This window comes from Emys orbicularis, chromosome 22, assembly GCF_028017835.1.
Source record: "Emys orbicularis isolate rEmyOrb1 chromosome 22, rEmyOrb1.hap1, whole genome shotgun sequence".
Lineage (NCBI taxonomy): Eukaryota > Metazoa > Chordata > Testudines > Emydidae > Emys > Emys orbicularis.
The window spans coordinates 11,243,138-11,260,833 of NC_088704.1; the positions used below are offsets into that span (position 1 = coordinate 11,243,138).

Consider the following 17,696-nt stretch of genomic DNA (forward strand, 5'->3'; position numbering starts at 1 on the left):
ATAGCATTTGTCAACCACTAATAGTTGAGGCAATCTTCTCAAGAAATCACTGATTCAGTTCCTCCTTCTCAGACTCGAATCCTACCCCCATGAGATAAAATGATCTCATACATCTGGGCCTGCCAAGAAGTTTTGCTGTGAAGAAAGTACAGTGGAGAACTCCCAAGTGGTCAATATGAAATTATCAACAATAGGCTATTAACAACAAAATGATGAATAAGAGCTATTCACTGTTACTCCAAAGCACGTTTTCTTCAGAATTTACTGACCTAGCTCATGAAGATTTTGTATCGAGATAGGTAGGACAGACACACAATTTTTTCCCCCCAATTCATTTTTATTTTTGTTTCCAATTTTAACTGCATTGATACAGGAATAATTCATGCAAATGTATCATCTTAAATACAGCAGAGAGAAAACTCACTGTTAAGAGGATTTAGAAGTTCCATCAACTCAACACAAAAAAATACCAAGAAAAAAAAAAAAAAAAAAAGGTAAATTAGCAGCAATAAAATAAAGTGCATTTAGCCAAACTTCTTTAATCTGAACCTGGAAGAGTCTGTTCTTGCAATCCTTTGCTCTCATACACAAGAGTTGATCACTCCCCATTAGGAGGCAGAGGCGAACTGTCTCCATAGTGTACAGCAACAGTGTGAACTCTTCCACCCGTCTGTATTAAAGGAGTTCCGTTGTATTTTGCTTTAGTTTTAGAAGAATCAAATTAATTGGCAATTATGGTTAACTTGGATTCTGTTAATATAACATGCATAAGGCAATCTTCTCCAGACTCTAGTGGCTAGGGTTAGATACTCTTAAGAACATTTATCTGCCTGCGTTAGCAATTTTGCTTTAAAAAAAAAGGTTCAAGTAATTCTTATCTGGCCTGTAGAGCGAGGGGTTTCACTGCCATAGTGAGAATGCCCAAGTCACCAAAAATCTCTGAAGAAAGCATTAGCAATATCAACTCAATAGCAAGATACCCTGTTTCGCTTCTACCAGCCTCTAAAGGGGGTTCAAAGACCACAATATAGTGTCTGATTTGAAGCCTATGCCACTTATCAGATTATCGCCTGGGGCCTGCACAAAGATCTGGCCACTTGAAGTGGTGAACGTCCCAGAAAGTCACATTGGCACTTTCCAGAGTCCCCATGTAACACAGCATTATCCTTCCTGCACTTGGGAAGGAAGAATTTCCTACTGCAGCAGGGATCTGCCTATTGTTTTGACTCATCAGCAAACCAAACAGCCTGCTGTAATGCTGGATTAGCAGCCCTGCAGTCCAAAGGGTGGAGTTTATCCAGAGGCTGCTGCTGCTGCCTCTGCTTACACACACAATGACCTGGAGAAACCACCTCCAGAGGCAAGAATTCAGTCTCTTTGCCTATTCAGTCTTTGACCTCAGGAACAAGTTACTGCAAGCTATGATGGCAATTGTGGTGGGAACGCACATTCTTTAGGAAACAGACTAAATTATTCCCATTCCCCAAAGGCTACTGAAGAGCCATCAGAAGGCCAGGACTTTCCAGTTTGAGTTGGATTTAAACCAGCAAGCTAGAAGTGAAACGTTCCATTATCCCATAGCTAATCCCCTGAGCCATCCCCTGGCAGAATCTATTCCCCTCTCTTCCATCCCAAAATGCAACTGACTTGCTTCTTGTGACAAGAACGTAACAGAACTCTCAGTCTGCCAACACTCTGCGCTAATCCACTGGAAAATCCCAACTCCTAGTGCTTCCAGGTTAAAATAACCTAACTGGCTTAATGCTACTTCACTATTTATCCTCCCTCAGACACTGGATAACATCTCCCTCCTCCTTTCTGGGACTAGATGAGAAGCAAGTACGCTGGTTACTGGCACATGGCTATCGACATCTGTACTTGAGCAAGAAATCATTCTAAAGCCTGTTGATACCATTTTCAAGTATCATTGTCAATATGACAAACTCCCTTCAGTCTTTCTAACCTCAGCTGGGACCTCCTTAGAGTTATCCCACAGGGACTCATTCTGGATTCTTTGGAGACATCTCTGACTTCTAGAGACATGCCATGGGAAAAAGAAAAGCCCCATCACTACACATGGTGGATAAGCATTTTCCACCAACGGGAGGGGGAATCTGATCCTGCTGCTATTGAAATCAGCGCGAGTTTTACCCCCAGTTTCAATGGTAACTGGGTCAGGCCCACATTGTTCTGAATATGATCAGAATTAAAACTGCAGTTAGGGCAAACCCCAAAACTAATCTGTTTACAAATAAGGAAAAGCTTAGAAAGTTATGGTGACCCATTGCTTCCCTGGCATGGAATTTCCATACCAATACACGTCTCCTTGGCTCCATATAAGCTGCACTGGATCAGCCCATCTTCATTCTGTTGTCTATCTACAAAAAAAAACCCCATCCAAACTGAACCATATTAATGCAGACAGGAACATCCTATGGAAGCTCTACATGAAGCAAGATCTCTTACAGCTTGTAATCTACCCTGTCCTAAAGGCCATGTAGTGATAATGGAATTCCAGAAGCTTGCATCCCAAAACACGCACTTTTAAAAAACACATTTGTCTATATATTTCATAAAGTAGCTATTCACACCCTGCCGACTGGCCTGTCGCAGATCCTGCTTATCTTCCTCAATAAGATACCAATTTACCAGGTCACCAAATGCAACTCCTAATTCCACTAACTCCACAATATCTAAATGACAACAGTCAGTTTTGTCTCTGCCATGATTTGTCTCTCAAGTAACACAGGGCTAAGCAAAGAGCTCTCTTAAACTGAAGAGCCTGCAGGAGGAAGATGCCCAAAACCCAAAGAGACCAGGAGAAGAAATTTACTACAGCAGGATCCCAACCCCCAACCAAAAAAGGATTTGTTTTCTGCTCCTGGGTCTTATTTGCACTAACACTTCTCCTTGGAAAGAAAAAGAGCAGCAAGTCTCTCTCCTGCTCTCTCTCCCGCAAGTCTCTCTCCCACTGTATTGCAATTGAAGAGTAATGGAGAAGTGTGGATAGGTCTCTGCATGGGCTGTCAGAGTGATATATGGGCCTCTAGATGCGTGGGGCGGGCGGGGGCGGCAATGGTCTGCGTTTAGATGACTAGCTGCTTTTCCCACACATATCGGATCTTGTGACTTTGTACCTCAAAGGATTATCAAGATCCATCTTTACCTATTAAGGTGATAATTCATCAAGGGGGAAGTTTTGTTAGACTAAATCTGAACTTGATGAACTTTGGTGACTAGTGAGATTTTTTTTTTTTCAACAACTGACAAACTACCCTACTTCATTCTGCATTACAAAAGCCTCCTGTAAGTGTATGAAGCAGAAATTCTGCCTAATCTCCCCGGCAGGCAAGAAGAGAGGTGTGTTGAGAGGTTGGACATGATACGGGAAAGAAGAATCCCATTGTTCACACGGGGATAGACCACGCAACAACTTGCTTTTGCTCGTGCTCCTTAGGGATTCCATCACCCACCACGTTCTCTGCAGCAGTTAAGAGAGCACTGAAGGGAAATGGTTTTTTGCCTTCCCACATTATCTGCTCTGCTGCAGGTACTGATGCGTGAACATGTTGAGTTCACTGTCCAGCCAGCCTGCTTTATTCCTGCAAGAAGGAAGAAAAAAGTCTCAGTTAGGCCTATGCACTGAAATTAGTTAACATTCACCGCCTACTCCAGTCTGAAAAGGTATGAAAGGGATGCACGAGTGGCAAAGAATGGAGAGAGCTGCCACAGAGTCCCATGACTAGGTGCCGCTACTCTAGGTCAGGGAGCTTGCATGGACAGTGATCTATAAGTTTTGGGGTTCAAACCAAAATCCTAGTTGCAAGTTTAAAGTGATCTCATCCTCTGTTTGTGGGAGTGGAATATTTGAGAGGGGAGCTCCCTGCCCATCTGGAATGAAGGTGAACAGCAGAAACTCACATGCCCTGCAATGAGGAGGGGAAAAAGGCCATTTGTCTCATTTTAGGAGATACGAGTGGTCCTGAAGAACCTTGTAGGACCCATAGTTTTCTTGGGTTTGTGATGATCCTGACCAGATCTAGAGTCAGAAGAAAATGGTGAAGTCCCAGATATCTGGCTAGTGCCAGATGACTAAAAATGTCTGGCAGTGGGGGGGGGGGGGGGGGGGGGGGGGGGGATAAAAAAAAAAAAAAAAAAAACCACCAGTTTTTCCTACAGAAGGAAGGAAGGGGCTGAAGGGTAACAACCCAACTGCTACCAAAGCTCCAGCAACATCCTGGAACCCTCTCTTCTTACAGGCTGAATGAAGGAAATGCCATCTATACGAAAGGACATACAACAGATCTATGTACAGAGGCAATGTAAGATCTGGTCCCTTAGGAACACTCATTGGCTACTTGGAAGATACAGAGATCAATGACCATGTTTACTTCACTTCCAAGCAGGAGTAAGGCACATTCTGACCTGAACAGTCCAGGGAAATCTCTACATTACATGTAATTGTGACTCCACTAAAGATGGCACAGTATACAGACAGTTCTCCATGAATTTGCTGTCAGGAAGCAAAGATCTCACCTGAGCAGTTTTGCTTTGCTCTGCAACGAGTCCAAGATTTCAATTTTTTTATTCATGACAGCAATTTCCTGCTCAAGATTCTCCCGTGTGACATCCACCTGCTGACACAAGTGAGCAAATGTCCCAGCAAGCTCCCTAAAAAAATGGAGAGAGGAGGGAAGAGAGAAGAGATCAAACTCAAAAGGTATTTACACTGTGCAATGATTTGATTATACTACCTCCAGAAAGCATAGCTTGACACTCTCTCTTCCTATTCCAGCTTCAGAACATTTCACCGTCAGTGGGCAACAGGGAATTTACTGCAAGTTCTGGACAGTGGCATAGGAACTTCAAAATTTGATACTCCTGAAGAGTTAGTGCTCATGTTTAAAAGCACCAGGTTACTATGATGACAGGTGCTTTAGAAATACATGTGATAAAGTTTCAATGCATGCTCATCCATCACTGTACATTTTTAGACCTGGAGTACAGACTACGTACAACAGACCAGTCATGTGGTAGCCAGGGTGACAGCTGGCCTTACGTGGCTTAATGTAGAGTACCTTGAAAATGGTGTTGTTTAAAAGATTAGTTGAATTGAGGCAACTCACTGTTGGACTTGGTGGCTGCAGTTGGAGCCCGTGTAGCTGACAATGAGCTGCAGTTTCTCACTCGCATACTCCACAAACTGGCGTTTGAAGGCTCTCTCCTTCGCTTTCATAGTCCAAGTGAGGCGCTCATATACATAAAGGAGCCCGTAAAGGCCAAAAGAGAGAGCAATCAGTCTCCAGCCCACAGCCTTCCAGACCTGCAATAAGCACAGTAGAAAGGTGGCATAAGTCATCAGCCAAGAATGATGCTAACTTCTTACAATGGAACAGAAAACATTTGAAAAAAGGTCCATAAGTGTAAGGGATCCCTTTCCTCTTCACGGTATCCCTGTCTCTGAAGTGTAGGCAATTAAGCAAGAGCCTTCTTAAAGAGATCTTCCATACCTCGACAGTGTGCTATATGGACTAGGGCCTTGGACTCTAGCTCCTGCTCTAGAAAGGATTTGCTGTGCAACTTCAGCACAGTTTCTCGACTTCTAATTTTGGATTCCCAGCTTGAGGCACGTAGAGCTTATTTTCGAAGGAGCTAAGCACCCACAACTCCAAATCAATGGGAGCTGCGGGAACTCAGCACCTCGGGGGGGGGGGGGGGGGGGGGGGGGGGGGGGGGGGGGAGAAAACAGCCCAAAATGTCTGAAGTTGGGAATCCCAAAAGTGAAAGTACACAAAACCAGAGACTGATTGTGAAAGTTTCAGCCTTCACCTCTGTCTTCGCTTCCCAGTCATTGAAATGGGAATAATACTTCTTACCACCCAGGCTCAGAAGAGTAGTAGTTAATGTTTGTAATGTGCTTTGAAAGTGTTATTTTATCTTAACAGCCCCGAATCCACCCCCAAACTTCAAGTGCAATAGTTCAGTGGATCTCTCCCTTTTGATGTTCCTTTGGATACAACACTTCGCTCTAGGCTCCATGATGGACGAATATCACATCAGTTACTGACTGAAGCCTGCAGTCTAAATAACTTTCCAAATCAAACAGCACAACTAGCTCTGAGAAACAATTGTCTGTACAGAGATTTTTCAACCCACCACTCCACCAATCACGAGGATCCCCATGGAAGTTCTGGAAGTCAGTGATGCCAATCCAGTCACCATAGACACCATGAGCTCTTCCTGGGTCATAGAACCCTGGGGTAGGGGAGGCAGACTGGGATTCGCTGGGGTTAAAGGTAAAGGACGTTGAATCTAATTAGAAGGGAAAAAGAAAAAAAGCCGCAGATAAAAGGGAGAATGCAAGCCACAGCTGTTTCTTTCAGAGCTTTGACAGCCACTGAAGTCTTCAGTGAAACCCAGTATCTACTACTGACCCACTGAACATTTAATGAGATGTCATACCTGGTCATTATAGCCCATCAAGGCCCGGCGACTGTTCTTTGGTCCCAAAAACCTATTCACAAGCATTGTCCACCCAAGAGAAAAATGGAATTCAACGTCCTCCTGGAAGTCGGCACAAAGCTTGTCACAGTTCAGGTCATAGCTGAGTGTGAAGCACTGCCGGGGGATCAGCATGTCTATCTGACCCCGTAGAGAGACTGGGAGAAGGGGCTTTAAACCATCTGCAGATGAAAAATGGGAGAGGATAGGGAAAATGTCAGCATAATTGAGAAGTACGAATGGGCTTGACTGGAATCAAACAGGCTCTCAGTTCTGTGCTCACCTTGTTTATCAGTTAATTGGTGTTTCAAAATAATAATAATAATAAATAATAATAATAATAATTTTAAAACAAACAAACAAACAAACAAAAACCACCAAAACCTGACCCAGAACAACTGGTAGGATCTGAAATTTATTATGGCCAAATATGGCACTAAGGTTCCACAGAGCAGTCATTCTCCAATTTTCCATTTTATAGACCACTTTGTGAGAGATCCTTCTGTGGAACCTTCCCTTGCTGCTTCTCTCCTCTTTCCCCTATCACTTCCCCACAGTTACCTAGAGCAGAGGTTCTCAAACAGTGGTCCGTGAGCGCCATTCAGGTGGTCCACAGATAGTTCCCTCTAATCTGTGGACCACTGAAGTCTATGATCTGTATTCTGAGAATCTCTGTTATACAGAAGTTGCCAGAGGTATTGTTTACCCCTTCCATCAATTATAGAAATTAGCACATGCTCCGACATTAAAAGAGGCAAATGCATCAAATCTCCACCATTTGGTTTCATTTAGAACAAATGACCACTTTGTTTGTCTTGACCACACTAAACCATAAACTATGTTTCATAAAATAATTTTGAAACTGCTTCAAGAAAAGTATGATTCCTACCAGCTGTGGGCGGGAGCTTTGCTAGAGCAACCGGCAAAAAGCCCCTGCAGTGGGACTAACTGAAAGTATTGTAAATTGTGCACATCACAATATCAAACCTTTTTGAGGTAACATGGAGAAGATTCCTATTCCTGCAATGAGGTGTCTTTTCCAGAGCATCTTGTCACAGCAAGATCTGCAAGCCTTTTAGTTAGTACCACTGCATTTTTGCTGCATAAGCCTCATCAAAAGTTCTATACAATTTCAAAAACAATAGAACAAACTGCTCCCAAGCAGAGGAGGTGGGTGTGAAGTTTCAATCTAGAATGAGTTCCATGACACGGAAAACCCCTGAAAACAGGTATTTAAGAGGGACCATGCAGACGCTCTGAACTACAGTGTCACTAAACAAGGCACTATTAATTGAGAAATTGCAACCAGTTCATCAGCCCTCACAGCCCATCTAAACCTGCATGGACACAATTGCCATGCTAGACTTATTGTCATTTGTCTGTAGTAAGGGCTGGTTCTTTACATGCTGTACTGACCTATCATTTCTTGTTGCATGGTTTGCAGGGAAGCAGTGATGGCATTAGAGCATCGATCTGACATGTTACGGCCCAAACCCTCCTCAATGTGTCGATGTAGTTCCTGAAACAGACAGAAAACAGAGGCTGACACTGAAGCAAATCCAGACACAAGATGCATCCTTATCCAGACTGCCCATTAACTGCAGGTGCTGGAATCTCCCAAGACAGGCAATTCTTCAAAATATGAAGCATAAGTTCTGTCTGCCCCCAATCCCGCCATCTGTTAATAGTAGTCCAGTATTGCAAGAGGGAAGTGAGGGGACAAGGAAGAATAGAACTGACCATATGCCCTCTGCTTTGGTGAAAATGCTGCTTACATTTCATCTACACCATACAAAGTGAAACAAGATACTAAGGTAACTAGTGCCTTACGGTCATGCCCTGCAATTAAATACTATATACTTTTATACCAGTCTATTACTACTAGTTGGAACTGGGGCTTTCCAGACTTTTTCTGGGATGTAATGAAACCCTCAAAGCACAAGAGACAAATATGAACTAACAATTTCTACACTACACAAAACTGTGCCTACCCCCTGTGCACTTGAAAGTTGGGTATTTTGAACAGCTGGTGGCAATTTCTGAGTCATCAGAGCAAGAAGCAAAATTGTTGAGGCGGTTGGTCCAACATGTTAAAAGCCAGTGTCGTTACTCACATTCTTGTAAACTTTGAGGACCACTGGAGATGGGTGGAAATCCATCTGGTAGTCATCTACCAACACTGAGAGCCGCCTAATCTCTTCAGCCATTGCATTTGACACCTGAAAGTGCAACCATATACTGTATGTACAGGGTTATCTGGAACACTAGCAGAGAAAACTCAAGACTATTCCCAGGACAGCTGAAAAAAGCTGTTCAAAAAATTGATTTGCTAATAAGCAGCCACACACAGATAAACCGGTTACCCCTACAGCAATGTCTCCACCATGTATGTTTTAGCAGAACCCCCGTGACTTCAGTACTTATTCAGTATGTTGTGTTTTCTCAGCTCCTAATCCGCCTCACATCTTCCAATCAACCCTTCACACCTTTCCTTTCATCCCTCTGATTGGCCTCTAGGCCAACAAAGCACCTGTTCCTTACCTGTCTTTCTACCTCTTCTGTGATCTGTTTTATTTTCATCTTGTAGTCTTGAGTGAGCAGCTCCAGCTGTTTGTCAATAAAACCCAAGCGCTCCTGTCGTTCCTCTCGCATCTCCAGGCAGTAAACCCTGAGAAAAGAAGGTGCCTATCAGAAAGAAACACTCGCACATTTCTGATCTGCAAGCTAAATGGAATCCCAGAGGTAAGACATTGGGGGGGCGGGTGGAGCAGAGATTCTCTTTCCCAGGGACAGGCAGTAACAATATCTAAGACATGTTACACACAAGTAACATACAGGAGAGATAGGAGGTTTCTCCATAATTATACATTAGATGCAGGAGTAATGGTATGTGTCCTCCTGTCCCCAGAAATTTTGTATGCTATATTGTGATTTTAAAAGCAAAGGCCTGATACTCATGTTTCCCAGACTCCCTCCCAGAAATATTCAGTGCAAGCTTCTGTCTTGTGTGCACTGAGTCTCTGCAGCTGCTCACCTCTGCTCCTGGGCAGCAATATGCAGAGAGTCCATGATAAGGCGAACATCTTCAGCAATCTGCTTGGCTCTCACTGTGTGCTGCTCAAACTTGGTTTTCACTGCAGACTGTGAGATACACTCCTGTGCACACAGAGGCAGCCATCAGAAAATCAGCAGCGACCAGAGGCATTAACATAGACCTCTCTCCTGCATCATTTACTGTCAAGACACAGCGTCAGCCCAAAGTTACAGGCTCCATTCTCCACCCCCCCACCCCAAGAGGACTGTGACTTAAATAGTAGCTTGGGCCGAATGATGGTGCTTACCTCAAATCGTCTCTCGAAGTTTTGAAACTCAAACATTCTTACTTGAAATCCTTCTGCCAATGCTCCACCTAGGAGGACACAAGGTCACCAGGGCAAGTTTACAGAAAGTGAACAGAGAATTTGAAGCACCAGTAGGAAAGGCAGAAACATCTCTGGGGCTGGTTCTACTGACCTGCCAGATACCTTCTTGTTTAATTTTGGCTTCTCTTCCCTCCCCCACTTTTTAGTTAAATCACCAATTGATTATTTGGGATAAGAATCTCTACCTTCCCGCACAAATGAAATGAAAGACAGAGCTGGTAGTTTGCCTACCTCCTTCCGGCATCCCTTGAGCTTTCTGGATCCTGGCATTTAGCACTTCCTTCGCTGACACAAAGAAGATGCGGTCCCCAGCCTGCGCTCGATCCACCACACCCAGTTCATCCACTAGAAAACTGGTGCAGCGCTCCATGTGCTGTCGACGGACCTGAAGGATAACACCCCCCCACACACACTGTTTTAAAGTCTGCTTGATAGTCCATGCCATTGCATTCAACGGGACCAGGCAACCAGATGCCCCCTGCAGGCCCTATGTAGCAATACCAGTCTACAATAAAAATATTTTGCTGTTCTAGCTCCTTTGTGGGTCTCAAAGCACTTTTCATCCATTAAGCCTCACGAAACCCCTGTGGGATAGTTGAATACTCCAACCATTTTACAAATACATAAACTGAGGCATGAAGACATTCAGTGATCTGTCACAGGTCCCCAAAAACGTCAGTGACAACAGGAACTCAGAAGTCCTGCATTCCAGATCCTTGCTCTAACCATTAGACCATACTTTCTGCCAGATGACTCCTCATTATGGTAAACAAAGTCCAAACTGTAAGAGAATCATCCTCTACTACCATTAGTCACTCCGCAGCTCATAGAACGGATCCCAGTTTGAGTGAACACCAATTTAAATATGGCACAAACCTCTTCCATGTATTCAGGTTCTGAAGCTGATGCATCCCAGCGGTTATTCAGGATAAAAATGTTGGGGCGAGACAGACGCTCGTTCACTTTGTGGAAGAACTGCTTCTCCTAAACAAAGAAATCACATATCAATATGCAAAATGTCAAAGCATTTACCCCAAACCAGCAAGCATTTACAAGTGGAATTCGAGTTACCGTTTGCATCAGTGTGGACTCAGAGTTTGCCACCAACACAAATACATCAGCATCCAGACAAAACTTGTCAATCCAGCTGTCCAGCTCTGTGGTTACATCAATGCCAGGGCTACAGATAACAGAAAAACAGATGTCACGAGAGCTGTGAAACTCCAAAAATACAATTAGACAGACATTCTCCAAAGAAGAAGAAGAAGAAGAAGAAGAAAGAAGCACATTTCATTTTCTTACAAAAGAGGCATTCAAAAGGTGTAGCTGCTGAGCACAGCTAATGTCCATACTTGGGCTACATTGTATTCTGGGACTATTTAGTTCAGGAAATGAAAGGAATTATTAAGTGGCACTCCATCTGCATTTCTCAACTCTGCTTCCAGGTCACTTCATGACAGAGTCTCTGCATGGGAAGAGTGAAGTCTCTCACCTGTCCATAAGCACCAGATCATCCTTTAAGAGAGGACATTTGGAATTGGGCCACATCACACTGACCAGGCTGCCAGCATTCAGAAATTCATTTTGATGGAGAGCATGAGCCAGTTGGTTGACTGTCTGTCAAAGGGAAGGGAGGGAGCGAGAAAAGATCGACAGGAGTATGTTATTAATGTCTGTTAACTGCTAGAATAATTATCTCCCCACCCTGAAATATTCACAGGCAAGAATAAGTCAAGACCCAAATGAGAGTCATTTTCTCCCTTTACTGAAAAAGGGGCTTTCCCATAAACCTGCACACGTGTCCCTGCTGAGAAAGGTCTCCATCGATTAGGAACTACTCAAGGGCAGGATTCCTCACACACATTACTGAGATTACCCTTAGCAAGAGAAAATTCCTTTCTGAAATCTCTTAGATTAGGACAAAGTCCATCACCATATACTAATTAGTATCTTACCTTGACACTCCTCTTCTCCTCTGAGCCTTCAGTAAGTAGGAAGGCATCGTGACCATCCGTCCCCTCCACACGCAGGAAACAATTAGTGGTGTGTCCAATCCCTGAGGGAAGGACTTTATCCCACAGCATGGCATTTATCACTGTGCTTTTTCCATTGCTTGTCCTGGGGTTAAATGCAGAATGGTTCACTGGGGCTCCCAAGACACAGCTGTGCTCTTTGCATATTATAGCCACTCAAATCTCATGTCCCAACCAGCTCCAGAAAGCGTTAGGTCATATATTAGAAGCATTCTATTGGTATAGGAATACTGAAATACTACACCAGAAAAGCACTCCTAATGTGGATGTTTTGTTCAGTATAGATTATTCTATCTCCCCTGGGCAAAACAAGCCATACCACTAATGGTGCAGTTTTGCTGGTATGTCTGAGTGTATTCTTGGGGCTTCTGCCGGCTCAGATATGTTGATCGGAGATCACACCGCTTCACACTGTCAGAACTGCGCCAGAAGCAGCTCCTCAGTGTAAACATGACCGTAGTGCATTAGCTGCCATATGCAACTTGCTGGTGAATCAGTCCTAAAGGATTTATTTGGGCATAAGCTTTCGTGGGCTAGAACCCACTTCTAAACGGAGTGAGAGATTCTAAATGAAAGTGAGAGAATACCAATGATGATCAGACTTTTACATTTCAGGGTCTGGACAGTTTGTGTTCCTATAAATACTTTTAACTGGCCATAATCCTAAAGATCCCAGTTGCTTCACTGAGAAGAGTCCAAGCAACACAATTATCCAACTCACCTGCCAAAAAAAGCCACTTTCATGTGTCGCCGTGCCAGCACCTCACTAATGCCACTGACTTTTGACAGATATCCTTTGACCTCCAATACCTGCTCTTCTGTGGTGACAGGGTCAAGTTCCACATTCCTGTGTGTTTCTAAAACGCAAATAAATTGTCCCCCTGAATTTCATAAGTAATTTACCTACAGCAAAATAAATCTGAATGAATCTAATCTAAGTCTCTGGAGTGTAGTTCTATATTTATTTGCATGGCAGTCAGACCCTGCTTGTTTGAGGGCCACACAAACAAGTACACCTTGCCAATGCCCTGAAGCCTGTTTCACTGGCTGTTGAACAGTGCCCCCTCTCTTAACTCTAAGGGTTGTCATGTAAAAGAGTGCCTTGAACAGCACACAGCTGACATTTCACACTCCAAAGATCCTTAAATACACTGCTGTGCATTTCTTAATCTGTTAATGCCAGAAGTTGGCACAGGTGACATTCACATGTTGCCAGCAATGAGATGTCAGGGCTGTAAGAATCAAGGGATTAAAAACAGAAAAAAACAATGCAGCCTAGTACAAGACTAATTTCCTTAATTTTTTTTTTTTAAATATCAGTTCAATGATAACTATAATCTGAGATCAACTTGAACATTCAGAAGCCTGTACCTTTATCCAAATTTGATGCAATTTTGTCTCTTTTATACGTATACAGGTCTAGTGATTGCATTTAATCTAGCGTTTTTTGTGTGACGTATCGAAATAAACAAAGCACTACTGTACACATGATGGCGGGCTACTCAGGGATACAGCTTACCTTCCAGGAATGTGGAACTCTCCTGGATATATGCAGCCAACTGTTCAAAGATGCCATTGATTTTCTTCTTTGCAGTGACAAAATGTTTCAGTGGAGAAGCATTTACCTCGGCCATGTGTCTTTTATCCTTCTTTACAGCAACTATGGACTTGGAGCGAGTGAACAACAGGGACATTGCGCTGTGGGGAAAAAACATCTAATAAGATACAATTCCTTAAACACTAATTCCTGCCCAACTAAAGTTTTTTTAATGTGTCTATTGCCCAAACAGCTAAAAAAAATAGCTAACACATTTTAAAGAACACTCTGTTACAAAGAGTCTATATATTTCACAAATATAAGTGTTGGAGTAGAAGATCAATATGAATCATGCCGGTTATTGCCACCCAGATTTCTCATATGGACAATTTAGATTTTAAAATCTAAATTTGATTGCAATTTTTGTTTCACGGGTATTTAAGCCACCAATCTACGATCACTGAGAAACTCACGGAATACATTATGGAACAATCAGCTACAGCCGTCTACTCCAGAGCAAGGAATTGAATCTAGGTCTGCCACTTACCATGCTAATAACCTAGCCACTGGTCATCCTTCCTTCCCTTTTTCTAATCTCTACTTCCTTCTAATATAGATAAAGTTCAGAAAAAAGCATTGGGAGTATAAAAATTTTACTTCCCATTTATGTTTGCAGTGTTGTTGTAGCAGTGTTGTTCCCGGGATATTAGAGAGAGACGGTGGGTGAGGTAATATCTTTTAGTAGACCAACTTCTGTTGGTGAAAGAGAAAAACTCTGTGCAAGCTTGAAAGCTTGTCTCTTTCACCAACAGAAGTTGGTCCACTAAAAGATATTACATCACCCACTTTGTGTTTCTTGAAATTTATAGCATTTTACTTTTTAGAGTACTTCCAAATGTTGGAAAATATTTCATAGGGATGTTGAAGAAGTGTTGTATCCCCATTGTACTGATGAGGAAACTGAGGCAAAGAGATGATGGGACTCTTTCCCAGAGCCAAAAATAGAACATAGTTCTTGGCTCCCTGCCACAGGCTCCAAGTCACTCTATTACCCATGCTGCCTTTGGAGCACAGAATCAAGCATACAGACACCAGCTGCAAAAACACAACTTCAGTCTCAGAAAGCAATTACAGTGCATTGGTGAAGCTCCCTATAGCACCAGAACAATCATTACTGCATTCCATCATAAGAACGGCCATACTGGGTCAGATCAGTGGTCCATCTAGCCCAGTAACCTGTCTTCCAACAGCAGCCAATGCCAGGTGCTTCACAGGGAATGGACAGAAATGAAGGACAAAAGGCATCACCCCAAGATTCCTAAAAGTGCTACTAAATAAACATCTCAGAAAAGTTACTTTAACAGCCCACCCTAGTGCCCCTACATCCAACTGCGTTGCAACATGAAAGAGTCTAAGCCCTTCAGAGGGACCCTTATGGGAAGAGGGAAGTATTAACACTGTGAGGAAGCCTGTAGCCCACTACATCAAGAGCTCATACAGAGACACCCATAGCAAAGTGCCATAGAGCACCTCACCTTCCATTCCTTCTGCCCTTTCATGAACCAGTGACTCTGCCCCTCCAGGGAGGGGGGAGAAGACTACAAACCTAGCTTACTTTCAGGATGAGTGTTAAGTTTTCACAAGCCAGGCATGGTCAGCTCCCTCTGTCCCACGTGCCAATGAGTGCTTTCCACAGTGCTCACTCCTCTGGGTGGGGCTCGGTCTGGCAGTTCCTGGGGTGATGTGGATCCAGCCTGTCGCAGTCACAGAAGGAGAAGGAGCGAGATCAGATGGTGCACACAGACCCGGGAGGGTTCGTGGTGAGTGACTGTCAGGGCAGGCAGTCCAGGGTCTTGCATGCATGACTGTACACAGGGGTAGATGTAGGCATTACATACCCTGACCCACCACCCTCCCCAGGAGGGCACACCCAGCACACACACCGAGTCAATGTGTCTTGTACACCTGAGTGCACACACCCTAACCCCTCCCTCCTCCCGTGCCCTGCACACAGTATGCACACCCAGAGCCAGCGTGCCACGTGCACCCTAACCCCTCCCTCCTCCCGTGCCCTGCACAGTATGCACACCCAGAGCCCGCGTGTCACACACACGTGTGTGCACTCTGACACCACCCTCCCCGTGCCCTGCACACAGTATGCACACCCAGAGCCAGCGTGCCACGTGCACCCTAACACCTCCCTCCTCCCGTGCCCTGCACAGTATGCACACCCAGAGCCCGCGTGTCACACACACGTGTGTGCACTCTGACCCCACCCTCCCTGTGCCCTGCACACAGTATGCACACCCAGAGCCCGCGTGCCACGCACGCGTGAGTGTGCACACCCTGACCCGGCCCTCTCCCCTCGCCGCGCGCCTTGCACACGAGGGGGCACGCAGGGCCTCGTACGCGATGGGTGGAGGGGACGCAGCCCCCACAGCTGCTCCCCGGGGGGGCGTGTCCGTGCGGCCCCGCTCCCCGAGCTCGGCCTGCTGCTGCTACCTGGTCCTCGCTTCTGCGCCGCCGCCGCCTCGCCTCCCAGCCCGCTCCCCAGCTCCCGCTCCGGGGGGCCCGGCCGCCGCCCGGTTCCCCCGGCCTCTCACCTTCACCTTCTCTCCCGCACAGCAGCCATGACACCCCAGCATCGTCATCGGAGCGCGCCAGGCTGTGTGCGTCACGACACCGGCGCGACTGGCGGGAACCCAACGGCCGCTGCCACACGGGGAACACCTCCAGGCTGCTCCGACCAGTCCCTTGTCCCCCAATGCATTATGGGAGGGGTAGTCCCGCCACGCCCCTTCCCCAATGCCTCATGGGAGCTGTAGTTTGAGGCAATCGCTTTAACCCAATGCCTCATGGGAGTTGTAGTCCTCAGAGATTTACCCTCCCCCCTCCTGCTCTTTACCTGGGCAGTGGTGGGAGCCGCAGCAGGGTGCTGGGAGGAGATTCATTTCTGCAGCCCCAGGGGCACTGTGCCAGCCTGGGGAAGCTATGCCCGCTGTCCTGGGTGTAATCCAGCCCAGTGTCACCCACCCATGCCAAGGGCGCTGCCAGCTGAGCTCCGCTCCCTCAAACTGCAGCTGTAGTGGCCGGAGGTGCAGCTGCTGGAGAAGCAGCAGACCCAGCCCAGGTGGTGGTGGGCAGGCTCCAGTAGGAATAATGCCCCCACCTGGAGGCCTAGCTGAGCCCAGGGCTGTGTCCTCAGCTGCAGTCCTGAGAGTGGAAAGAGGAACCTGAATTGAGCCCCCCGAAGAAGAAATACTGGCTGAAATATGTAGAGAAAAAGGCCTTCTGGGTAGGGTTGCCAACTTTCTAATGGCACAAAACTGAACACCCTAGCCCCGCCCCTGCATTAAACAAAATGTCTGAGCCTCCACTAACCTAGGCTGGACTCAAACCAGTAACCCAATCGTTGAAAGCCTCCATAGCCCAAAGCTAATCCCCCCAGTCTTTGGGAAGGGGTCATAATAACCCTCTTACACCAGCACTCTCTTAGGTAGTTATATTGAGAGATCAATTTCTTTTGTTTCCTTCTGGATTCTTTTAAAGACCTTTGCGCTTCAAAAGAGTAACATTAGGGGGCCATTCTTGAACTATTTAACTGAGATCCTCTGCCACAAGAAAAGCATAGGGCATACAGTCAAAATACAGTAAACAAATGGAACGTCTGGAAATACTTCATTGTGACGTGTACCACAAAAATTTGACTCTTAACCCAAGCCCTGGACAAGACTGTTACTAATTAGGTATTTTTTCTTCTTTACAACATGAAAATAATTTGAGGGTCACCATTTTCCAGAACAATATTCTAATATTTTTTAAACGTATCTGTTTTGGTAAGTATTACAGCTCCCCAGCATTGTAACACATGAACACCTCATGAGCATGAATGCATTTATTACAAACACCCACATGAGGGGAGAATAATTATTGTACCTTACTTCCCCCATCTGTAAAACAGCAAAGAGATTAGTCCTGGGATTTATCAAAGGTCCCATAGCAGAGCCCGGACTTGAACCCAGACTATCTGTCCTGATCTTTAACTACAAGACCGCTCATCTCCTCCTCATCAGGATGAAGGACAAATGAGCATGTAAAGACCCATGCTTAACCATAGTAGGGAGTGACATCATTTTTCAGCATCTGCTTTACCAGTTACTGTAGATAACTTGGTGGATCCCCAGTATATCAGGGCTATGTGTT

The 17,696-nt window shown here is 45.1% G+C and overlaps 1 protein-coding gene across 2 annotated transcripts; it reads right to left on the reverse strand.

Moving 5' to 3' along the window:
• Positions 1–2,623: 2,623 nt before the first annotated feature.
• MFN2 (mitofusin 2) lies at positions 2,624–16,145 on the reverse strand. Of its 2 annotated transcripts, XM_065421165.1 has the most exons (19): positions 16,097–16,145; positions 15,109–15,247; positions 13,476–13,654; positions 12,678–12,813; positions 11,879–12,041; positions 11,416–11,540; positions 10,995–11,103; positions 10,800–10,907; positions 10,155–10,308; positions 9,843–9,910; positions 9,536–9,657; positions 9,043–9,169; positions 8,616–8,720; positions 7,918–8,020; positions 6,463–6,683; positions 6,157–6,312; positions 5,127–5,323; positions 4,537–4,671; positions 2,624–3,602 (listed from the first exon to the last, which is right to left on the reverse strand). In XM_065421165.1, exons 3-19 carry the CDS (start codon positions 13,648–13,650, stop codon positions 3,533–3,535), a joined length of 2,274 nt encoding a protein of 757 aa, XP_065277237.1. In that variant the 5' UTR covers positions 13,651–13,654; positions 15,109–15,247; positions 16,097–16,145; the 3' UTR covers positions 2,624–3,532. The 2 variants fall into 2 exon arrangements, with proteins under 2 accessions (XP_065277237.1, XP_065277238.1); XM_065421166.1 differs by lacking the exon at positions 6,157–6,312.
• Between the last annotated feature and the right edge of the window lie 1,551 nt (positions 16,146–17,696).

What these genes read in the sequence shown, in the direction of transcription:
- MFN2 (XM_065421165.1), bottom strand. Translation starts at nt 13,650, where the DNA reads ATGTCCCTGTTGTTCACTCGCTCCAAGTCCATAGTTGCTGTAAAGAAG. An exon ending in CATGCAACAAGAAATGATAG is followed by an intron (nt 6,684 to 7,917) that starts GTCAGTACAGCA and finishes TTTCATCTGCAG; the next exon opens with ATGGTTTAAAGCCCCTTCTC. An exon ending in TGCAGCCACCAAGTCCAACA is followed by an intron (nt 4,672 to 5,126) that starts GTGAGTTGCCTC and finishes CCATTTTTTTAG; the next exon opens with GGAGCTTGCTGGGACATTTG.